The following is a 25220-nucleotide window of genomic DNA, read 5'->3' as shown; positions in this document are numbered from 1 at the left end:
GGACTCACCTTCCCAGTGGAATTAAAAATCCTCTGTAAGTGGACAGGAGACATGGCTTTGCTTTGGGTGCATCCAAAAGCAAATGATGAGACAGTCAGATGAGAACCATCATCTGGCACACAAACCCCGAAGGACAATGACTTCTTACAAATTCAGCATGGGTTCAACAGTGGACCATTTGGAAGGCCTCCACCCAAAACCCATATTCTGGATATCACCATCGCTCTTCAAGTCCCTAACTTTTTTTTTTTTTTTTTTGCTTTTTGGGTCACACCCAGCAATGCTCAGAAACTACTCCTGGCTCTGCACTCAGGAATTACTCCCAGCGGTGCTTGGGGATGGGATGCCGGGGATTGAACCTGGATCATCTGCATGCAAGGCAAACACCCTACCCACTGTACTATCACTCCAGCCCCAAGTCCCTAACTCTTACAGGATAAACTACTCTGCATTAGTCGGAGAGTCAGAGCTAACCACTGGCTCTGCCCACAGTCTTCATCTTCGGCCTGCCCCCTCACAGGTGCCTGACAAAATCCCCAGCACCCAGCAGATACCATCTCCTTTGTTAGTTTTGTAACAACTTGTGTAAATGGTTGGCAGAGGATGTGAAAATGACCATCCAAAGTGCTATCCTGAGAATACATTCTGGACTCTTCTACTTCACAGTTAAAACATTGCCACATTTGAGCACATCAACTATATTTTGTACTAGAAAAAAATTATCTTCTTTTCTTTAAGTTTTGATACCGATAATAATTTTTAGACTCCTCCCCACCTTCACCTCCATCATTTCATTTTAAAATAACCTGGCACTTTGAGATCTACTCAGGGCAATGCCACCACAAACACTGTGATTTAAAACTGACTAATTTAATTTGATTTAAAATTGACTAATTGCAGTGAAAGCAAAGCCAGTTTTAAGAGAACTAACTTGTCAGCTCTCGAGTCACTGAAAATAGGTTTCCCCATCAATTGGATGAAAATCAGGAAAACCTTTGCCCTGGCTGACTCCAAAACAGATGAAAATGTCAATGTTTTGCTTCAAATCCATGTAGAATAAAACAATATTGCATATTGCTTAATAAAAAAAAAGTACTGATGAGATAAGAAGAGGAAAAGGTTAGGGCCGGTGGTCGCGTAGGGTATTCCTGTTTAACTGACTCATAACTGACTTAACCATTGTCTTTTACAGAAAAGCCTGTACAATCAGAGCCCAGTGAGTCATATTCCTTCAGTAACTAGCAGGACGGGAACTTTTATCCTGCTCTTCAAAATTAGGACCTATTTAGAAGGAAAATAACACTGGCACCCAGTTCACATTTAGCAGTTCACACTCACTCTACATAAATGTCACTGGTCTCAGGCCAAGCTCTCTGAGGATATACATGAATGGAAGGTAGCAGGAATTTTATCAGGAAAAAATTAACATGGATCGAGAGAAATAGTTTCAAACACAACAAGGCAGCCCCCACTAGGTTGTTAAGAGAGAAACTCTAAGCTGCACTACCTGGGTTCAAGACTTAACTCTTCTACTCATTAACTTGTTCTGTGACACTAAGCAAGTTACTTAACCTTTTAAAGGATTATGAAGGGTTTATGGATTAATACATAGAAAGTACATGGTACAACACATACCTAGTAGACAATAAATGGCAGTTACATAAGAAATATTATGGGACTGAAAAGAGAAACAGAGGATCGGGCGCTTGCCTTACACACGGGCAACCCGGATTTGATTCCCAGGCGCCTTGTAGGAGTGATCCCTGAGCACTTCTGGGTATAGTACATACACACACAAACACACGCACACACACACACACTTAAAAAAAAATCAAACAACAAAAAAATATTACTAGTGAATTGATTTTTTAAAAAAATCACTAATAAGGAGCTGGAGTGATAGCACAGAGGGTAGGGTGTTTGCCTTGCACTCAGGATTGATTCCCAGTACCCCATATGGTCCCCTGAGCACCACCAGGAATAATTCCTGAGTGTAGAGCCAGGAGTAACCCCTGAGCATCACCGGGTGTGATCCAAAAAGCGAAAAAAAAAAAAAATCACTAGTAACTTCATAATTCATGGTCAATGTCTCACTTGGGGCAGGAGTCCTCAGAAGTGCTTGGGGACTTTGGGACCACTCCCGGCAATACTTGGCCCGGTTGTGCAAGCTCAAGCCAGGCAGTGCTGGGAACAACTGGGGCAACACCCGGCAGTGCTCGGATCTTATCCCCAAACTAAATTTCAAAGAAGACTATTGTTATGATGTCCTCCCAAAACGCGAAGGGTGAAGACATGTCTGTAGTTAGCTGGGTTATCTAAGTGGGCCAGGGCAGGCAGGAAGGGTTGAGGTCGCTGGCTCACTTGCTAACTACACTGAGCAATACTCAGCTGTCCCCACCCTTTGGAGTCAAATTCTGCCACAAAAATCCTATAAAACATTCAGGCTCAAGGGAGACTGGGGGCAGGGCGTTTTCCTTGTATCCCGTATGGTCCCCAAGCACTGCCAGGAAGTTCCTGAGTGCAGAGTCAGGAATAACCCCTGAGCACTGCCGACTGTGGCCCCCCAAAAACAAAAAAACCCAACCAAACAAAAAAGCCGTATCAGGACTCGTTCCCTTCAATAAGACCAGTTATGAGAATCAAGAGTTACACATTTTCTTAGGAGTCACCAATTACAGATCAGATGCTTCAGGAAATAGCCAGGATGGGGGGAAAAAAATAAACACGCTAAGAAAGCAAGAGGTCCAACCTGTACCTGAACTGAGAATAAAGAGTGGTCTCTAGAGTGGCTAACAAAGCTTTGGGGACAAATGTTCTTACCTGCAAGCTTCAAATGCCAGTCCACCACTGAGACCCAAACTACATTCTGAGTCAGACCCACTCTCAGCGTGTTTTCCAAAGCCGTTAGTCACACCTGCCAAGGACACACACAATGAGCCTAAGAGCTAAGACCCTCTTCCCACCCCCCCATCCCCCCCATCTGCAGCCTGAGGCAGCTACCCCACCTCGAGAGCGCTCCCTGAGGAAGACTGGGGAGGGACGCTGCTTCTCCGAACTTTTGGAAAGCGAAAAGTACTTGGATGGTAAAGAGAAACTAATAAAGGTTTGAGGGAATACTGTCAGCTCGGGAAATGAGCAGACACTGCATTCTGCTTTCCAATCCTTCCAATCCTTCTGGTTTCACTTTAAAAAACACCAGGGCACAGTTCGCGCCATTTACTGTCAATTGATTTCAAAGGGAAATATTATGACTTCCCCACCCCAGCTGGCTCACAATTCCCCGGTTTTGTTTCTAATTTCGATCCTCAATTATCAGGGAGTCTCCTGTGCCTCTGGGGAGGCCACCCACCTTGACTCTTGAGATAAACACTCACACACCCTATCTGTCACACGGCTGGCAGCAGCCTGCACCATTCTTTGGTGATACTGTCAGGGAAGGCTGGGACAGGATAAGGACTTTGTCAACCACACCCTGAGATATCTAGTAGAGCTAGTCTGTGGAGAATGGGGGAGGGACTGTTCAACAAACTAAAGCCGTCCACGCTTACTTCCCTAGGATGGAGAATCACAATTCCCTGAGTGCCAGATTGGACTTGGAGCTACAGATCCCCTTTCCTCCTCACACTGACTTTGTAAAGTAAAGCTAATACCTCCTTACTCATGAAGGACACCTTTAAATATGGATGAGAGAAGGTCTGTTGACAGCAAGGAACATTTCAGAAGCCAATTGCAGAAAATCTGGTCATCCCGGGTTCATGTTTCTCAAGTGCTGTGAAGGCTTCAACTCTCCTCTCAACAGCTGCAATTCCTAACTACAGTCCAGCCTACAAGTCTGATCACTAAGCGAAGAAGAGCTCAATAGTTTAAATCACAGACCCCTTAGCCACAGACTGGAGGCAAGTTGTACCAGTAAGGGCAGGTGTCCAAGAGAAAAACAACTGATTTTGACCTGGCTCTGCCTTTAACACAATGACCTGATTCAAAATGATCAAAACCAGCTAGCTGTGCTGCAGGTGCCTCACCTGCAAAATATCAACAGCTAGGCCGGTGGGAAGGAATAGATTCTGGAAGTTTCCCCAATGAGTGGGCCCTGTCAGATAGAATGTGACTGAGGTCTAGTTTATTTCCCTGCAGCAGGATTTTCCATTCTTAGGGCATTGTTTTGGTGACACCAGATATAACTAACAGGATGTCATCAACAACTGTAACCAACGATTGTAAGTGCTTTATACAGATTACTTCCATATCTTTAAGAGATCAGCAAGGTAGGTACAACTAGCTTTATATTGGAAATATGTTCGTTTAACTGGTGCCCCTGAGGGCACAGTTCGTAGAGGATGGGATCTGAAGTTGGGGGTCTGCCTAACTCAGATCTCAAGTTCCTGATTCTATTTATCTACTTGATGACCTAAAAGAGGGACATTTGGCTAAATGGGAAAGGGAGGTACTGCTGCAAAGAGTTAGGCAAGACAGATAAGCAGAAAAAAGCATATGCCAGCCACACAAACAAAAGCCACTACAACGAAGGGAAATAGGAGCGAAAGTCAACAATAGCTCATTCCCAGCGGGGCAAGCCAGCCTTATCCCACACCAAGATTAAGTTATTCTGTCAGTGGAGGCCTTGCACACCCTAGTCCACCTCACCCATCTACCCTTGATTCCCGATGCTCTGCCAAGCCCCTCTCTAAACTGTCCCTGTTTTCCTCATTCCTACCTGCCTGGGCCCATTGCCTGCTCCTCTCCTTTTCTATTCTTTCCTCATTCCCCAAGGACAGCAAGAGATCATCTCCTTATAAAGCCTTCCCAAATCCTCAAACCCACAACACTGCTGTCACCTGACATACCCACATGCCACAAAGACTGACAACACCTCAGGAGGCCTTTCAGTCTCCCCACTGAACTGTGAGCTCTTTCCTAGCTGGAACTGAGTATGACTTACTTCATTATGCCCCAGTAACCATGTGGGGCTGGACCTATCATAAGGACTTCTAGAGATGGAGCCCCCATGACCTATCTCAGGGGCCACATCGAGCCCACTCCAACTAACACTGGTGCCCTCACTGTTCCCTGCCACTGTTCCTCCAACTATAAAAGCTGGAGCCTGACTAGTATTTAGTCTCTCCTTTTAGATTAAGTTCTTGCCCACAAATGCCCAAATAGCAGAATCCTTCAATTCCTTCAGATCTTTACTTGAATGTCACTTCTTCAGGTGGCATCCCTTGGTACTGTCTCTACTGCCACCACTACATGCCTTCACCCCTTCCTTGTGGGACACTATTCATAGTTTCTACTACCAGCAACATTTTACTCATTTCTTTTTAGCCTCATTCCCCTACAAGGTTCACTGACTTTCCCATCGTCCCCAATCCAGAAAAATGTCTGATATATGAGATGAATTAAAATGAAGGCAAGTAATCATTTTATCATATATAGCTTTTTATCCCTCTCAGGTCAAAGAACGCCCCACATCTGATCTGACTCATCCGTGAGCTTTGGAAATCTTAATGCAACTATGGCTTCCCTAGGGAGGCCATTATAGGGTAGTGGCTGGCTGGGGGCAGACGCTGGCTGGTAAGCAAAGCAGGAAAGCAGATGAGAAGTAGAGAAAGAAGTCACAGGCAGGATCACCTGTCTCTTCTTCCTGCTTGGGGGATCTCTCCCCTTCACTCTCACTACAGCTCCTGCTCCTTGGCCGCTTCCGGGAGTGCCGTTCATCCTCGATGCCGGTGGGAGAGGCAGGTGAGCCCACCTCACTGTGGTCCTCGCCATTCTCCAGGGCCCTGTCTGGACTCCTCTGTAGTTTAACTCCATTCTTGGCCTTCTTGAAGAGGACTGATGTGCGGCGCCCCACACCACTTAATGGGACACCAGAGGGAGTATCAGGGGCCATGAGAGATAGTCTGTTGATGTCATTGTCATTAAAGAGACGTTGCAAGGGCTCACTCCCTAACTGCAGGGGTGATTTTTCCGAGAGTTCATCTTCTTCCACCTTTCTGGGCTTTAGGAACCGACATGGAGGTTTGCTATCATTGATGGGTTTCAGAGTGGGGGGATCCGGAGGGGATTCTTGTTCAGATAAGGAAGGTGCAGGCCCAGTGGGTTCGAGGGTTGGTGGGGGAGGTAGTTTGGAGTCATCTGTTAGAGAAAAGGAGAATCTGCTTGAACATTTTAGAAAAAGTCTCTCCCTACAAGCCAGATAAGGACACTGTTACAGAACCAAAACCAGGGGCAATTATAACAGTTTACATACACCCTAGGTCTCAGGTCTGAGGCAAAGAAAATATAGGACTTAATTTTATCTACACTAGTAGTTTTGAATCCTGACTATGTATCAGAATCAATCACTAAGATTCTTAAAAAATAATCCTGATTATGTATCAGAATCAATCACTAAGTTTCTAACTCTGAGAGCTAGGGAGACAGCTCTGAGAACTGAAATAAAAGGCTGATGCATAAGGCCCTAAGTTTGATCCCCAGCACTGCTAAATACAGCCCTGATGGTCCTCAAGCACCACCAGGCCTGAGCAGCATTAAGTCACAGGACCCAAGAACCTACCATCAGGCCCCCACTAATAGGTGCAGAATTAACAGATTGGCTCCTTGATCTAAGCATAGATGTGGTCTCACCGCCTTCTCCCACTCCCTATCCCTTCTATCTAATGATCTAATTCCAATGGTCTCATCCCAGATCAAATGTAAGAAATCCCTAAAGATCACATATGTTTTTTAATTTTTTAAATTTTATTTACTTATTTAGCTTTTTGGGTCACACCTGGAAATACTCAGGAATTACTCCTGGCGGTGCTTGGGGGACCCTATGGGATGCTGGAAATCAAACCCAGGTTGGCCGCATGCAAGGCAAACGCACTACCCGCTGTGCTACCGCTCCAGCCCCACATATGTTTTCTTAAAGGCTTACTAGATAAGTCTGAATTAAAGGTTAACAACCACTGCTCTATACCTCGAGTGGGCCCAGTAACGTCCCCATTGGAGACTTTGTTGTTACTGTGTCTGGCATATCGAATACGTCACGGGGAGCTTGCCTATATACCTAAGGAAGTCAAAAGCTACCCACTTAAGTACTTATTAAGTAAATCTGAGCTTCACAGATTAGAGGGTCTACAGACTATCACTAGTCTATTAGAGTGTTTTTATGCCTCTCAGGTCAAAGAAAGTCCCAGTGTTTTTCAATTTGTTAATATATTTTGCTTATCATTCAAGTGAAGCAAGTAGATTAAGTAAAAAGAATAGGTTTACAAATGTGAGAAAATGAGATCAAGGGGGAAAAAATTTAAAAAATGAGATCAAGTAAGTTAAATTAGTGGTTCCTGACACATCCCAAACAATAACTGTCCACTTGCTACCTTGAAACTTTTTTAAAATATTGAGACTCCTAAGGCACAGTTCAGACTTCCTTTAGCCTGAATTTGGGAGGTGAGACATAGAAATTTTGTTTTGAAGCACTCTAAAGTCACTAAAGCCAGTCTATTGGGCATGACCACTACCACAGCCCAGATAGGAGCAAGTTGGCAGACTGACTGACATATAAGGCATCAGGAAGATCACATTAATACCTCTAATGTCGAGTATAATCTCTTAACCCTGTTCCCTTTCTCTGTCAAACTAAAATAAAAATCAAAGAGGCCAAAATGGTCTTGGTTCCCAAAACTCTAGAAACAATCTCCAAATTTCATGTTTCTATGGATGACAGCCCTCTTCAGTGGTAATCTAAGACCCATAGGCAGTTACGAGAGACAATTCTGTACCTAATGAAACGGGGAAGGATGGAAAGCAGCTCCTCTTTTAAGAGCCACTGGGTATGAGAATCACTTCCCATTATCTTTTGCAATCTGACCTACCTGCTTGAGACGGGAACCAACCAACTGGAGTCAAAGCCACAAAGGAGATCAAGAGCCCAGTCCATCTTAATGCCCCACATCATAATCTAACCTGTTTTGACATAACCTAATTTTACACTATTTTGCACCTGATATTGGCCAGAAAGACTTTTCTCTGCATGACAGAATAAGCTAACATTTAACTTGTGTGTGCAATATGGCCAACATCAAATGCAAAACAGTGTAAAATTTCTTTCTTTCATTTTGTTTTAGGGTCACACCCGGCAGTACTTGGGGGTTACTCCTGACTCTGCACTCAGGAATTACTCCTAGCAGGCTTGAGGTACCATATAGAGTGCAGGGGATCAAACCCTGGTTGGTTGCATGCAAAGCAAACTATTACTCTGTACTATTACTCTGGCCCCACTGTAAAATTTCTTTACTGGTTAGAAAATAGTTGCTGGGCCCCCGCATGTGAAACTCCCTGTGCCTGCCAATAGTTCAACAATTAATTAGCCATAAATGTGGTCCCTGGGAGCTCATTCAAATACAACAGCCAATGCCTCCCTGGTAACTTCTGGTCTCTACTGACAGTTAAAATATTTTGTATTATCCTCATTAGGTATACATGGAGACATGAGCATACAAGGGCTTCAAACCTAAACACAGTAGGATGTTCCCACTGTGGGATTACAGTTTAATTTACCCTCTTAATGCTTACCCTGCCCCAGAACTCTGCCTGCCTCTGACTGGCTCTCACCTCTGTCCCCATCATCTTCTGGCTCCTCCTGTGGGGCCTGCTCCAGCACAGATGCATCCTCCTGGGGCCCTTCTGGCAGCTCCCCATTGGACACAGTCTTGTTTAGTGATGATGGCTGGGATGATGGAGGCTGTGCCAGCTTCTGCCGAAGAGCATTGATCTCCCGGCGCAGCAAGCGGACACGTCGGGTCCGGGCCCCACTGGACCGCATGGCACTTACCAGGTCCAGTTTCTCCAGCAGCTCCTTCAGCTGCACTTCTGGGGACAAATGGGCCCGGTTCTCTGGGATGAGGATGTTGTCCACTGCCAGGGAGAAGGGAGGACAGAAGGGGCTGAAGGAATTGCCCAGCCCAGGGCAAGAGGTAGGGGCCAAATCCTGGGCAAATCCTTCGAATGCAAAAAATATGCTCTCAGAATGCCTGGATCATTGGCTTCCAGCAGCATCAGCGGAGCCTTAACCCTGGTCACACCACTGCCTGGAGGGCAGCCGCAGGGACCAGGCCAGAACCTGGTAAACAGCTGAAGGAAGCAGTTCACAGTCACAATTACAGGCTCCGCAGAGCAGGCACAAGGCAGCTGGCAATCCACCAGCCTAAGTGACTGCTGCCATTGAGAAGCAGGGGTAGGCAGAGCAAAGGGTTCGGAGAGACTCTGTTTATTGTTTATCTGGTCCTCTATCTGCACTCTTCTGTGAGCCAGACTATACCAGCATGATACCAACCCCCCCACCCCCACCCTCCACTACCCTACCCCACATAACACCCATTCTTCCTGTGCCACAAAAAGGAGGTGCAGAAGACACCAGTGGGGCTTTGGCTTTTCAAATAGAGAGCAAAGCTAGTACTTTATTTCCCATTCCTACTACCCAAGGATTACTAAGTGAATTAAACTTCAACCCTTCGAACTACTCTAGCCATCAGCAGACAGATACCAGCCTGTGTTTACCCCCAGCCTTACTCCAGAAATCTATTCTGTCGTCCCAACACCCATTCTGATCCCTGGCTCTCAGGGCTCGGTCCCTGTGTGTCCTCCTGGCTCCTCTCCTCCCCTCCCATCCAGGCATCTCACCATCTTCCCAGGAGAAGCGATAAAAGTCCTCCGATTTGGGTGACTCAGGTAAGTGGGTGCCCCTCTCGGGATCATAGCCAATGTTTTCTGCCTGCCGCCGGGCGTGCCGCAGGATGGCCCCTCCCAGGTCCCGCAGGCGGACAGCTGCTCGGTGGAAAATTGTGTCTTTAGCATTATACTTCATGCAGTTGGTAACTATAAGGTTAAAGTCCTCCTCAAACTCCTCCAAGGTGCGATACAGGTGGGACTCCAGCTTCCGCCTCATAGTAGAAAAATCCATTGGCTTGGATATGAATTCCAGGTAATCTGGAACCTAAACATATAAAACCTGTACAATTACAACAACCATTTACTAGACAAACAGGCACACCCTGCACCAGTACTCTTGCCTCCCTATGTTCTGGTTCGGCTTGACAGGCTAACTCAGAGCCACTGGGCCCTGGCCCATCCTGGCATCTCTTGTCAAACTCCCCCAGGTTTTATATATCCTATGACAAAAGCCTCTGCTGGTTGGCTCAGACCCTATTTCTGTCCAAAAGGGGCTCATGACTCAAGTAGTGAGGGGAAGAAGGGACTTACCTCACTCAGGTTGACAGGCTCAGCAAAGATGTGTGCAGGATCCTTCTCCTGCAGCAAGTCTAGTGTTGTTCTCAGCAAAACATTGAAAGGCATCAATTCCAATTCCATAGCAGCTTGCTGGACCTTAACCTATGTGGAATGTAATAGACTTCAGGATAGCCCTCACCCCCAAACACATTCTTTCCTCTCTCTCTCTCTCTCTCTCTCTCTCTCTATATATATATATATATATATATATACACACACATATATACACACACATATATATTCTCCCATATATATAATATACACACACACACACACACACACACACACACACACGCTGGGGATCAAGCCCAGGTTGGCCGTATGCAAGGCAAGTGTCCAACCTTCTGTACTATCTCTCTAGCCTCTACCTTCATTTTTCAGTTGAGCAACTGAGGTAAAAGAAAGATCAAGCAATTTATTACAGTAAGCAGCAGAGCAAGAATTTCAACCCAGGTAGTCCAAGATGCAGCTCATATTCCTAACTCCTATGCAGTGCTACCTCTATTACTCATGTTCAGAGCCTTATAATCTTCATATACAGAGCTAAGAAAATTTAAATGATTCAAGACTCTAAGTGTTTAAGGACCACGTGAAATTCCTGAGGAGCTTCCAGGCCAGCTTTGCAGAATGGACCGAACTTTTCAAAATACTCAAGGCCAGCATTCCCTGAGATTTCTTTAATGAGAGATTCCAGAGACTGGCCCAGGCATAGAATATTGAGCTTGTGCTTAAGGCAACCAGAAGCTGAACCCCAAAAGGTGACAGCAGCACTATAACCAATGCAACTCTGGAGCCCACTGTATGGAGCAGGAAGGGAAGAAAGTTATGCCCCGGCAAGGACTCTCAAGTCACTGCACTGACTTGAGAGTGCTACACTGACATTTCAAGAAGATCCTGAACAAGAGACTGTGCTGGCTAAGACACCTCCTTACCTGTTCCCGCTTGAGTTTCTCTCTCTTCCGAATCAGTTCGATCAGCAGCCTTGCCCGTTCCAAGTCATGCCGCAGCTTCTGCCAGTATTTTAGCTCTTCCTTCACTGCACTTGTCTTCTCATCCTGCTCTCGCTGCAGGAGAAAATGAAAAGAAGGAACGGAGTGAGAGCCTCCTTCCAGCCTAAAGTCCTCTCCCTACTCAAGCTTCACAGTTGGTAAGGGGCCCAGGCCCCTTCCTTGAGTCACATCCCCAAGAGCCTGCAGTCGCCGCCATCCACCACCCCATGCATTCCTCCTCCAGTGCTTCCAGCCTTTATAACCACTGCTAGAGTGAGAATTTGGATTGCTTCCCCTGCCCCAAGGGACACAAGAAAGCAGCTGTGCACCTCAAGGCTGAAAAGAATATATACTTCAGGGGTAGAAAGAATTTCACCCTAGGCTTCAATTTGGCTAGAAAACAAAGTGAAGTTCTTACAATAATCCTGTACTAACTTCCACAGAAATAGTTTGAAACAACACCACCACCACCACCATGATACCCGCCCATGAAAATGTTACAGCCTAGCTGGGGGAAGAAAAGACCAAGCGTGGAGCTGGAGAGATATTACAGGAGGTAAGGGACATCACCAACCCTGGTTTGACTCCTGGCACCACAAATGGTCCCAAAGCACTGCCCCCTTAGCATAGCTGGGTAAAAATCAGGAGTAAGCCCTGAGCAGGTGTGTGTAATCTTTTTTTAAAAAAGCCAAGGAGTTAATAAATAAGACACAGTGCAGCGAAAGGACAACAAACACAGATCATATAAGATGTTGAAAAGATAAAAATTACAGAGGATATGAGTGGGTTACTGTTAGGTCAAGGAAGTTTTCCTAGGGAAAGTAATCTTATTGGAGTTTCATATGAAGTGATGAACATGAAAAATACAGGAAGGAAGGTGGTCTTTGAAACCAAAGGGACTAGAGGGCAAAAGAACATAGGCAGAATCAGTGACTCTTTGCTCTGTAAAAAATACGGGCTGGCCAGAGCAGAGAAGCTGGAGAAGCATAGTCAAGGAATACTCAGGGATTAGTTAGCAAGATGTCTCAAATGCCAAGCAAAAGAACTTGGACACTGCTTGGAAATGGGGAATATACTCTGAAAAAGTCACAGGATGGAAAACTGCATGTGAGTAAGACAAAGCCAGTAACAGAGAAAAGAGAGAATTAGAGGTTGGAGACTACTTAGAAAGCTATTGCTGAAATTAATGAGGCATGGATGGGTGAGCAAGATAGCTGTAGAATGGAGACAAAGGGCCATACACTGATAAATCCCCCAAATAGCTTAGCAGCCGATTAACTGCGGCTCATTATGGAGGGAAGAGTCAAAAACAACTCCAAGGGCTGTGGATATGGCTCAACAGTAGAGTGCCTGTTTTGCATGCGTGAGTGCCTGGACTCAGTGCCTGGCACAAATAAAAATAAAAAAGAAGTAATTCCAAGGTGAGCTATATTTAATTCACACAGGAAGATCACCAATTTATTTTACAATAAACTGAAATAAATAAACCTGCAATATTAAAAATAATTTTAATTATCATGGACACCCACAGTTCCTCTGCCCAAAAGCAAAGGGATGAGTAAGACGAGAAACCTGGAGTTTCTGCTACACCATTCTTTAAAGCTACAAGAGGGAACAGCACTCCAGCAATGGGCACTCTGCCCTGCAAATGTTCCCACTAAGGAGTCAAAGAGGTAGGATCAGCATAGGTTACAGTCAGCAGAGTGGAGAAAGGAGGAAGTGGTGTCACTTAGAGGCTCTCAGAAAAGGTTATTTGTAGTGTCAAATACAGCCCCAAAAGTAACAAATGTGAGGCTCTGAAGACCTGCAGGACAGGGATGAGGTGACTGATGTTCTGAGGGACATGTCAGGGAAGTGGATGAACCATTTCAAGGCGGACTCAAGTTACAAACGCCAAAGTGAAAGCAGACAAAATGCAGACAGAGGGCACCATGGTGACATAAAGGTTTGCCTCATCTCTAGAGCAGCAGCATGGGAATGTTTAAAGGTAGAACAAATGGAGCAAGTGAAGAGGCAGAAAGAACTCAAGTTTTTTTAAAGACTCTTAGGAGGCTTCCACTATCTCAAAATGGCATGCGGCAACTCCAGCTGCTAATGGCTGAAGGCCACCACAATTGGGCAGACTACGGTCACGGTCCTCCCGCTGTTCATCGATTTGCTCGAGTGGGCCCAGTAACGTCTCCATTGTGACAACTGTTACTGTGTTTGGCATATTGGGCAGACTATGCATTCCAAGTTATAGAGTAAATATGTGTATTTACTATGAAATACATTTTGGTAGATGTCAAAGTAGTGAGTGAAGTGCATTTTTTCCCTAAGTCATACAACATGGCTACCCTGACTTACTCGGGAACACAGCTAGAGGGCTTTTCCTTATAAATAGAAAATTGGACTTGTTCTCCATTCTCCCTTCAAACTTGCTCCAAAGTTTTGCCTCTCCCACCCCAATAGGGCTACCAGCTGATCTGAGGACCATTACAGGGTGAACTGTTTCCTAGGACAGGCCACCTAGAGTGAGCTCTATTTGATATCAACAGCTTATACACAAAGGCTCCCAGGAGGGCCCTAGCACCACTCTGCACCCCTCTCCACTGGTCTGGTCTGTCTGGTTCTTAGCCAGCAGCCTTCACTTACCTGCTCCGCGTTTCTTTGGGACTGAAGGTGAGAATGTAGGCGCCGGATGAGGGGAACACCATTCCGGGCCTGACGCTTTAACAGCCAATAGTTGTGAAGCCGCTGCATGAACTGGTTTTTCCTCTGAAAGGAGAGACCACTACAGATCTTGTTCAACCTTGAGTGGAGGCACAGGGAAGTGGAAAAAGGGTCAGTGGGCAGCCCAGATAGCCCATGCAGCCTATCCAGACCCTGGTTCATTTCTGAACCTTCCTCCAGAGAAAGACAGAATAAAGTGGCCAAATGCCTCACCTCAGAGAAAGACTGGAAGAGGCCAGCAAAGTTAAGCCGCTCAGATTCAGCATGAGATATTTCTTTTCACTTGACTTTCCACCCTGTGTGGCAGTCCTGATCCTCCAAAAGAACCCTCTCCCAGGAACCCCGTTTCCTGTGATAATGGAATCCTGTGAAACAGACCTTTTATCCCAACAAAACCCACGGTTCTCTTGATAAAAGCAGCAAAAGGGAGCAGGAACTCAAGTTAAGCTCTGGGCAATGTAATCACTATTTCCTGACCCCACAGAAACTGAGGGTTCCACCAGACCAAGGCAGAGGCCACAGCCAAGACTGAAGGCAAACAGTAGGAATGTAGGAGGCTACTGCTTCTAAGGCCCAAAAATAACCCCCGAGGTCATCTGACTTCTGATATTTCATTTAAAATCATTCTACCATAAACACGTCTAATTTTGAACCAAATTGGGAAAAAAAAAATCTAACAGCAAAAGAAGATGGAGAATCTAAAAACTCAGCTGGTTAAACTACCCCAAAAAAGAAATCTTAAGGTTAGGACATAAGCCAGTAACATGCTGGGATAAAGAAAAAGAGGGATAAAGAAAAGAATTAATGAGCATACAAATCTCTACTTAATGCCCATACTGCAGAGTGGGTAGCGTTCCCAAGTTACAAAAGAAGGAAAGGTAGTTTAGGAATGGAAGCTGTATAAACTGTCAGTATCCCTAACATGGTAAGTTGCTGGAGCTGTGTGGGATCTCAATCTACCATATCTCTACTAGACCATGATGTATTCCCAGGTAAGTTATCCACAGGCTAATAAACAAGACTTTGGGGCTTCTGTAGGGTTTCCTTTACGTTTTCTCTTCATTCCACTCCACTGAAAGGAAGATAAGCACGACTGAATAAGAAGGTCTAGACTATAAGAGTGGGTATTTTGAGCTTAACATTGGTCACCTAAGCTTGCTCCTTCCCATAGTCAGACATTCCTCCCCCAAAGCCAAGCTTACAAAATCAAGGCCTAGGCCTTGCCCACAAAGGACAGTTCCCCCCACCAATATCCATGCCAAGCACACCTGCCCAGATGCAGGCAGCCCCCACCCTCTACCTCTTAACCATGAAGGGTCCCAATAGCATTTATGCAAGTAGGGAAAAGAATAATAAGAGTAATAATAATAAAATAGCAGAGCAGCAGTAGCTACCATTTATTGAGCACTTACTACTTACCAGGCACTGTGCTAAGTGCTTTACTGATTTCTCACAAAACCCTACTGTTCAGATGGAGAGGTTCACTTACAAATAATAAAACTTAAAGAAATTCAATGACTAATTTATATTTATTGATACAAATAAGACAAAGAAATTAAGTCAAAATATTAGTAGTATTGACTACTAATAAAAGTGGGGGACTGTTTGGGTTTCAGTCAGCGTGCTTTGTTGGTCCCTACAAGGGACATCTAAGAGGAGACAAAACAACCAGGAAATCAACTTCCAGGCATGAGCACCTTAAAGATGAGAATTGAGTATGGACCACTCATGTAAGGTAAATGGATAGCCTAGAATATCTGTGCCTAGAAGACACATTTCCAGGTGACTGGATTCTAACGTGCATTACGGTTTGCACTGAATCCCTCCCTCATGAGCTTGTCTGCTTTTCTTTCCACTCTTGACAGTCTGGCTGCCCACTGCCCTCACAAAAGTTACTCCCATACTACTCTCCAGTTCTCCTCATCAAGAGTGACACATAGCAGGAAGAGCATCATGAGTTCCAGCAGTGGTCCAGGGTCAATAGCTCTACACCCAGTTCCAGCCCTTAGAAAAGGACCTAGCATATAGTAAAGTGCTCAATAAACATCTTGCTGAATGAATAAAGGAGTGAAAAACTTTACCTCCCGTGGCGGCGGTTTCTTCATCTGGGGGTGTGGGAGAAGGTGCAAGGACTACATTAGATGAAGAATCTCCAAGATTTAATCCTATTCTAATGAATTTTTTTTAATGAACACCACCCTTGAGGTGAACCTCTGATGGGAAATCTTCCCTGTCTCCTTTTCTGCCAAGCTCATTCCTTTGGCACCTCCAGCCAGCTCACTGATGGTTTAAAATGGTACAATAATTTCTCTATACACTCAGTGAGGGTCAAGATGGCTGAAAAGCTAAACTGAGTGAGCCTTTATTCCCTAAATACAAGTTTGTTAAAAGAAAGAACAGCACGTACTCCACCAACCACCAGCCCCTCAAGTCCCCCTCATTCCCAGGACAGAGCTTTCTAGACAGCAGCTGCCTATAATGACTTCTTGAAACCAGTACTCAATTGAAAGAACCATCTCCTTAGGGGTTTTTGGAAATGAATGGGGAGCACTTCATGCTGTCACAAAGACCACGAAGGTTAAAAATTGAGAAACACGGGACAGAACAGCAAAGAATTATCCTATCCTGTGACCTTGTTTTATTTTAATTATTTGTTTGCTTGCTTGGGGGGCCACACCCAGTGATGCTCAGAGGTTATTCCTGGCTTTGCACTCAGAAATTACTCCTGGCAATGCTCAAGAGATCTTATGGGATTGAACCCTGGGCCTGCCGCTTGCTAAGCCTTACCCCTGTACTATCACTCTGGCCCACCTGTGACCTTGTTTACAAAAAAAAAAAAAAACCTGCCCTAGACATCCTGTTAACCTGAGTTTCTGAGAAATTTAACTGTTTATCTCACTTTGAACAAAGGAAATACATTGCTCTGAGGGCACAATCAAAACCACAAATTGCACTAGGTAAGCCCAGAGTCAAGTCCAAAATAAGTCTACACTGGAGGGCACAAAAGAGCAGATGTTTACCAACCATGCCTAGGAAAGGAGACCAGCCCAGGAAACTACACAAACTATGAGGTATCTTCCTGGTCAGGCTCACCTGTAAGAGGGTATCTGTGGGATAGTGACCATGGGGACAGTGGAAGACATATCTCGGTTCACTTCCTCTGGTTCCTTCTTGATCTTTTGCTTCAAAGTCACCTTGTTCTTCTTGGGCATCCCCTTGGGGGGTCCACCTGCCCCACCATGGTTTTCATCTTCCTCTTCCACATCTTCCTTCTCTTCTTCTTTCCCACAGCCTTCCTTCAGCCCTTCCTCTTCTCCAGTCTCACTCAAGCTTCCAGGGAATTTGTTCTTTCTCCTAGCAACGGTAGTACCTGGAGGTGAATGTGCCTCACAGTACGCAGTCTTGCGCACTGTGAAGATGGTGCCATTGAGGCTGGTCTCCCGCATGGGCTCAATCTTCATGAAGAGGCCAGCCCGTTGTGCACACGTCACATGGAAGGCTGTATAGCAGTTTACCTTATGGCACTGGATAGCTGCACCCAGCCCCTTCTGCTTGCAGATATAGCAGGTTAGTTTCCAGCGAGCAGGCGGGATGTTATCAATACCTTCAATGGGCTCCAGAAAGACAGTGTTGGCGAAGCAAACTTCAGGAATCCAGATGGCACACACTACATGGGCCCAGTGCCCATCACTGGTCTGCTTGAAAGCACCACCCTTATTGGGGCAGAGGACACAATCCACGGGCCGGGAGGGGCTCTGTAGGCAGCATCGACAGAGCCACTGGCCCTCAGGGATGTAGGGGACACCATAGCACTCCTGGTGCACGGCCAGATTGCAGATATCACAGAAGAGAATGACGTTGCTGTTGTGGCACTCGTCATCAAGACACACGCAACAGAAAGCATCTTCATCAATGAGTGACTGCTGGGCCCCACTGCTACGACTTTCCAAGTAGGACTCCTTCTCAAGCCGATCCACTAGCAGCTCAAAGGCATCTGCCGACACTACACTGTGCCCATCTAGTCGCCGCTTCTCATTCACCATGTCCAGCCAGGCAATGTCCTCCTCGTCCATGTCATATTCTACCTCTGCATCTAGGTCTTCAGGAGGCTTCTCGATGTAGCGGTAGTAGGCCGCAGGTAGAGGCGGTGCTTCTGGCTGGCTGCCTGAGTCCACCAGGCGGAAGCTGGGCTGCGGGAGGTGGAAAGAAGGACCTGATGCATGTTTGGAGCAAGACTCCTTCTTCTTGCCCTTGGAGGAGGTTTTTTTGGACTTGCCAGGGAACTGAGGCTGCTCACTGTTTTCTTTGTTACTATTGCATTCGGTGATATCCTGTGCAGTCAGCTCATCCTCTGTGATGATTTTGAGTGGGTCATAGATGCTGATGCGATGCAGACGACCATCAATGTCCACCTCAACAATCCGCTGGGCCTGGGCGTATGTCAGGGTTTCCCGGGTGGGTGAGCACTTCAGACTATAGGGGGATGGGGATCGCCGGCCCTCGGCATTTTGCCGTGACTTCTGACGTGGCTTCCTCATGGCACCTAGGAATCAAGGAAATTGACCTAGGGAGAAAAGACCAGAAGGCCAATAAGCTAGATGTTCAAGTATTCTTGCATCACTCATTTAGCCATCCATCTCATCAAGAGGACTGACTTCTCTCTGAAAATCTTTCTTTTTCCATTTTTCTCTTTTCTCTGAAAATCTTGAACTTCAGCTACACGTGATTGCTCCTTCATCTCCTTTAAGTCTTTCTACAAACACTGCATGTCAGTGAGCCTTTCCAACCATTCTAAAATTGCAAATCCTTTTTCCCCAACAGCAGTGTTTCTATCCTACTCCCTTTTAAAAAAAAAAAAATCCAAATTAAGAGTCACTCCCAGCAAAGCACAGCCTGATGATGCAGGTTTGATGGCCTGGTGCTTGGGCCCAGAGGCTCATAAGAGCCTCAGTTGGTAGTGTGTGGGAACATGTTTTACCTGGATGGAGCACAGGGGCCTGTGCATGCCACACATGGTTCTAGCACATCTCCCTGGCATCTTGCTTCATTTTTCACTATTGTATTCACCATCTTTTTTGTCATTATCACTGTCCTTCCGTTGTTCATCAATTTGCTCGAGCGGGCCCAGGAATGTCTCCATTGTGACAATTGTTACTGTGTTTTGGCATATCGAATACGCCACGGGGAGCTTGCCAGGCTTTGCCGAGCAGGCGAGATACTCTTGGTAGCTTGCCGGGCTCTCCAAGAGGGGGAGGAATCAAACTCAGGTGGCCATGTTGGCCGCTTGCAAGGCAAAAGCCCTACCGCTGTGCTATCGCTCCAGCCCATCTTTTTTGTATATATGCAATATGCCTAGTTTATCAAATACAGTCATAAGTAACTTAATGAAGGGGATATGTCTTGTTAGGTGATTTTGGGCAAACTTAACTGTAAAGAACTTTGTAAGCTTACAAGTCATGACAAATTAAACATATAGTTAAATCAAGCTTAAGAAAAAAAAAAATAGAGGGGCCGGAGATAGAAAAGCAGGCAGGAAAAAAAAAAGGCAGGCAGGGTGTTTGCCTTGCACATGTCGACCCAGGTTTATTCCCAGGCATCCCATATGGTCCCCCAATCCCAACCAGGAGTGATCTCTAACTGTGAGCCAGGCATAAGCCATGAACACAGCTCGGTGTGGTCCAAAAACCAAAAACAAAACAAAAAGAAGAAAATAGAAAACACACAGCAAATATGATATGAAGCTTCAGATGTCATAAAACACTATGTGAAGAATTTGCAACAGTCAGGACATCTCTAGGCAATAGAGATTTGGGGAACACCATGGTATATGCAGTCTGTCACTTATCAGAACATCATTATGCCGTACATGAGGTGTACCGTTTCCTCCCACTGGAATGTAAGCTCTATGAAGGGAAGAAATTTTTCCTGTCTTGCTTCCCTGCTAAAACATGGAATGGAGTCTGACTTCAAAGGGCCCAAGGAGTATTAGTAGAATAAAAGAACTCAAACTAGAGCACTGCCAAGGTGCTCTGTTTAATTGAAGTAGCAAATATATGAACAAATCATTATAATGCAACATGGGGGAGAGATCTAATGTTCTCATGATTCAGAGAAAGAGATATTTAACTGGAAAAGGAAGGGTGGTAACAGCTTCCTTCAGAAAAGAGCAGCCATTTACTTTCATGTTCTGTTCATGTAGCTCAATGGCAAGAGTGCCTGCCTTACACATGTTTAAGTCCTAGGTTTAATTCCCACAACACCAAAAAAAAAAAAAAATCAAGTTCTGTTCATTAGCAGTAGCTCCCATCAGAGACTTAAAAAAAATATATATATATATATACATATATATATAATTACAAAAAAAAACCCAGAAAGCCAAACCAGAAGCCCTAGCCCCTAACCATGGCCAATAATGAAACATTTATCACATGACAAAGCACAGCATGCGGAGTACACTGGCTCACACTTTCTAAGTAGAAAACCTGGAAGATCTGGAAGAGGCCCAAGTGGCACTGAAGTGGACTATCTAGAACACTCATGGGCAAAAGGCCAAGGTGACTTGTGGCATTATTCTAGGAAAACTCATTTGGGGAATTGGGGACACACCTGACAGTATACAAGGCTTACTCCTGGCTCTGCACTCAGGAATATGTTTGGGAGACCATATAGGGTGTTGGGAAATCAAATGTGGGTTGGTAGCAAGCAAGGCATGGCCCTACCCACTATTGCTCAGGCCCTGTATGAACTCTTAACATATTATTCTATTACCTCAAAAGTGTCTCCCCAAATACATCCAGACCAGAGGCCCCCCCAAGCTTTTTTATTTGGTCTATTGCTCCCTTTAAAAAAAAGAAAGAAAGAAAGAAAAATCACTCAGCGCTCCCCTGGAAATCTACCTTCTGTAAGTGAGCAGAGGCACTCTCCTAATCACACCCAAAGAACATTCCAGAGTCTCCCTCCTACCACCATGGATGGAATCACCCATTTGAAGGAAACGCTACTCTAATATGTATATATATAAGAACTACATATATATAATATTTATTGTTAATTTGGGACTCCACACCAGGTTGTTTTCACTTGGCGCAGCCCAGAGGGGGGCGGGTGAGAGCCCTCCCTGCCCCAAGGGACCCAGCCCAGCAGCCGACCTCCAAACCACCGCCATGCTGATAAGATACTTCTTACCCATTTTCCATAATTACCACACCATGTTTGATCGAGTTCAGACAGTAGGCAACAAAATATAGGCCTCTCGAAGAGCCCGGCAACCTACAGAGAGTATCCCACCCACACGGCAGAGACTGACAAGCTCCCCATGGCATATTTGATATGCCAAAACCAGTAACTATAAGAGGTGTCATTCCCCTGACCCTGAAAGAGCCTCCAATTGTTGGGGAAGACGAGTAAGGAGAGGCTACTAAAATCTTAGGCTGGGACAAATAGAGACAGTACTGGAGCCCACTCAAGTAATTCAATGAACAACGGAATGACAGTGATACAATGAATTTTTAATTTATTTTTTAATTGAACCTCAGTGAGATACACAGTAGCAAAGTTGTTTGCAATTGGATTTTAGTCATAAAATGTTCCAACACCTGTCCCTTCACCAGTACCCCCCACCAGTACATTTCCCACCACCAATGTCTGCAGTTTCTCTCCCCCCACCCCCATTCCCACCTGCCTCTATAGCAGGCACTTTTCTTCTCTTTCCCCCTCTCTCTCTCCTTCTCTCCCGCCCTCCCTCTCCCTCTCTTTGCTTTTGGGCCTTATGGTTTGCAAAACAGACACTTTTTAAAGGTTATCAGGTATATCCCTTTACCTACTTTCAACACTTAGTTTCTGTCCAAAATGATCATTTCCATGCATTGTCATATTAGCTACCCGTGACGTATTAGCTACCCATGACTACTGCTATGCCAAACACAGTAACAAATGTCACAATGGAGACGTTACAGGGCCCGTTGGAGCAAAATGATGAACAACAGGAGGACAGTGACAGTGACAGATTGTCATACTGTTTCCTTCTTTATCCTAAATGCCCTTCACCTCCCCACCACCAGTCCCCAAGCTCTAGATATTCTTTTTTTTTTTTTAATTTTTATTAGTTAAACACCATGAGGTAGAGTTGTAGATTTACAAACTTTTGTGCCTGGGTTTCGATTATACAATGATCAAGTACCCATCCCTCCACCAGTGCCCATTTTCCACCACCATGGATCCCAGTATCCCTCCCACACCCATTCCCCCCCATCCCACCCTGCTAGATATTCTTACAAAGAGAAAAGCCCCTGAAGTTTTCTACCTCATTCTCTTGGCGGAGGCAATTGTGACAAGTGCTTCAGGAGTCAGGGTAGGCAGTTACTGAGGCATCACAACACCCAGGACAGATCTCTGGGTGTATATCCTGAGGTGTGGGCAGGCTTTCCACAGTATAAACAGGGAAAAGGTTCAAAGAGAAAACTTGCATTTGTCCCTGTAGGTTCTACCATTGTCCTCTTTATATAAAGGGGAAATGGTGACAACCTGGTATACCTTCCCAATGGTCTAAACCCTTTCACTTTTTACATTCCTCAGAATTTCCAGATTAAAAAAACCAGAAGCTTAGAAAGAACTCAAAGTTGGGCTGGAGAGATAGCACGCAGCCGACCGGGGTTAGATTCCCAGCATCCCATATGGCCCCTGAGCACCGCCAGGAATAACTCTTGAGTGCAGAGCCAGGAGGAACCCCTGTGCATCGCCAGGTGTGACCAAAAAAGAAAAAAAAAAAAACACTCAAAACTAGAAAGCAGTTAAGACTACAGTTCCAACAGCTCTGTTGTGCTGGGCTCCTCTGGCTGGAAGATAAGAAGAGCACAGACACACCCTGGTCTGGTTTGAAGAGGTTGGGACGCAAACGGATTCCAGGGAGTCTTCGCCCTGTGGAGACCCTGAAAAGTTGCTTCAGCACTGAATAGCTCCATATTTCAGTGAAAAGGCCTACCTCTGGGGCCTTGCTATTGTCTTTTTGGTTTCTTTACTGAGGGGGGTGGGGGCGCGAACCAAGTGGTGCTTGGACCTTAATTCTGACTCTGCAGTGAGGGATCACTCACGGCAATGCTGAGAGGAACACAGGCAAGGAAGGGATCAAACGTATGCTCAAGGCAACGTCCAGATTAAAAACAACTTCCAAGCCAATGTGTGTGACTGAACCCAACACAGAGCCAGGCACTTGCACGCCCTCATTCGGAACTAAAGAGCCTTTCTGTCCAGGTTCCAGATCGGGTTCTAGGTCAACCAGGCAGAGAGTGGCGGGAGCCCCCATCCCCCACCCCCCCCCCCCCGGGTACCCCATTTTCTCAAGAGCCCAAAGACCCTCGGAACGGGCAAAATTCTACCTAGTGACTGACCTCTAGTGGAACTGGCAGTGTGTGCGCCTCCTTTCTTCAGGACGCCCCCCCCCCCCCCCCCGAGTTCTGCCCCTCCTCAATCTCCTCAGTTTGCTCTCTCAAGCCGGTGCCTGTGGAAATTTCTGCGCCCCCGCCCCCACCCCCACCTCAGGCCCACAGCGCTCCGACGCTGCGGGGCGCCGCTGACTCGGCAGTGCGGCGGCTGAGGAAAAAGAAACCAGTTTCGCCCACAAGGAGCTTCCACTCTGAAGATTTTGGCGGGAGATCGCCACCCCCCACAAGTCTTGCCCACACTCGCCCCTCCGAACGTCCCCGACACTCCCTCCCCGCAGAGCTCCTCCGCACCCTCGAACCCCTCCCCGCTCGCCCACCCGATTCGGGGTCTCCCGAAGAACGAGCGAGATTCTGCGATTTATAGACTGTTTCCGCCCTGCACCTCGCGCCAGAGACTCAAGGCGGCGGGGTCGGGTGCAACCAGGGCGCCGGCCCCTTTAAAGGGGCACCGCTTCCAGAAGCCGCTTGACCCCCGGGAGGAGAAAGGAGGGAAACAGCATCTTCTTCCCAGAGGGGAGGAGACGAGCGCCACGGAGACGGACAGACGCGGAGTCCGACCCTCAGACAGAGAAAGCGAGCGCCAGCGAACGAGCGGGGAAGAGAGCCGAGCTCCCATTGGCGGGCCCTCCTGCCCGTCAGGAGGACAGGGCAGCCATAGGGCGCCCGGGGGGCGGCGCTCCGCACGGGCCCGACCAATAGGAGGGCGAGGAGGGGGCGGGGCTCAGCGGCTCAGCTTCCAGGACTGGGAGGGGGGAGACAAGATGGCGGCTGCGGGAGGGGGTCCTCGCTTTGCAGCTCCCCCCTCATCCACCTTCTCCTTCCCGCCGCCGCCGCCGCCCTCGCTCCGGGAGGGAGCTTTCGCGCCGCCCCCGCCCCGCTCGGGGAGCCCCTTCCCTTCCATCCCCACCCTGCCCCCGCGCAGCCCCCGGCCCCCCGTAGGCCCCGCTGCCCCCGCCCCCGACCGGCCCGGCCCCGCTGCCACCCCCCCACCCACCCCCCATTACCTCAGCCGCCGGCCCGGCCCCACGGTTCGGGGCCCCTGGGCGCGGGCCGGCCGTCGAGCAGGTCGCTGCGGCCCGGGGGACAGATCGCGGCCACCGCTGCAACCCCGTCCCGGCCCGCGCTGGGGCCCCAGCCCGGGCACCGCCGCCGCCGCCGCTCCCGGGGGAGGAGGGGGAATGGAGCCGCCGCCGCCGCCGCCGCTGCTGCCGCCACGGAGCCCGGCCGAGGGGAGGGAGGGATCAGCCCCCAGGCAGGATCCGCCCCTCCGGCCTCCCCCCCGCCACCTCCACCCCTTCCCTCGCTCCCTCCCCGGCTCCGCGGGCTCTCCCGCGGAACGGGAGCGAGAGCGCGAAAGAGGGGGGGACGCGGGGAAAAAGAAAAAAAAATCCCCCGTGCCCGGCGCGGTGGCGGTGGTGGCGGTGGCGGTGGCGGTGGCGGCGGCCGGGGCGGCGCGGAGCCGAGCGCGGAGCAGCCGCCGCCGCCGCCGCCGCCGCCGCCGCCACGGGGCACCGTCCCCGGCTCGGCCTCACGGTGGCGGTGCGGACGCGGCAGGGGCGCCCGCCGAGCGGGGACGGGGCTGCGCCCGGCGCGGCCCCGGCTCTCCCCGCTGCAGCCCGCCGCGGCCGGGCCGAGCCGAGCCGAGCGAGCCGAGCCGAGCGCCGGGGATGCTCTGCTTGCTCTAGTTTGGCAGAGATCGCGGGGGTCCCCGATGCCAGAGCGCTCCCTTCGTCCCCTTCTCCCCGCCTTTTTTTTTTTGCACCTCTCGAGGAGATGCGTGAGGTTGGGGCGGGGGGCACCACCCCGC

The 25220-nt window shown here is 47.6% G+C and overlaps 1 protein-coding gene across 1 annotated transcript in view; it reads right to left on the bottom strand.

The window, feature by feature from the left end:
* Positions 1 to 24638, bottom strand: part of BRPF3 (bromodomain and PHD finger containing 3) — a 35778-nt gene extending 11140 nt beyond the window's left edge. The window contains exons 1-9 of the mRNA XM_056132371.1: positions 24418 to 24638; positions 17067 to 18537; positions 13896 to 14052; positions 11205 to 11336; positions 10246 to 10374; positions 9667 to 9979; positions 8599 to 8901; positions 5629 to 6135; positions 2821 to 2914 (exon numbers count right to left, since the gene is read on the bottom strand). Of these exons, the coding sequence (XP_055988346.1) occupies positions 2821 to 2914; positions 5629 to 6135; positions 8599 to 8901; positions 9667 to 9979; positions 10246 to 10374; positions 11205 to 11336; positions 13896 to 14052; positions 17067 to 18511 (3080 nt within the window). The 5' untranslated portion in view covers positions 18512 to 18537; positions 24418 to 24638. The remainder of the gene's footprint in view (positions 1 to 2820; positions 2915 to 5628; positions 6136 to 8598; positions 8902 to 9666; positions 9980 to 10245; positions 10375 to 11204; positions 11337 to 13895; positions 14053 to 17066; positions 18538 to 24417) is intronic.
* Positions 24639 to 25220: the final 582 nt, after the last annotated feature.

This window comes from Sorex fumeus, unplaced genomic scaffold, assembly GCF_029834395.1.
Source record: "Sorex fumeus unplaced genomic scaffold, SorFum_2.1 ptg000094l, whole genome shotgun sequence".
NCBI classification, from domain to species: Eukaryota; Metazoa; Chordata; class Mammalia; order Eulipotyphla; family Soricidae; genus Sorex; species Sorex fumeus.
The sequence above is the reverse complement of the archived record's forward strand: the minus strand, read 5'-3'. Positions and strand labels throughout refer to the sequence as shown.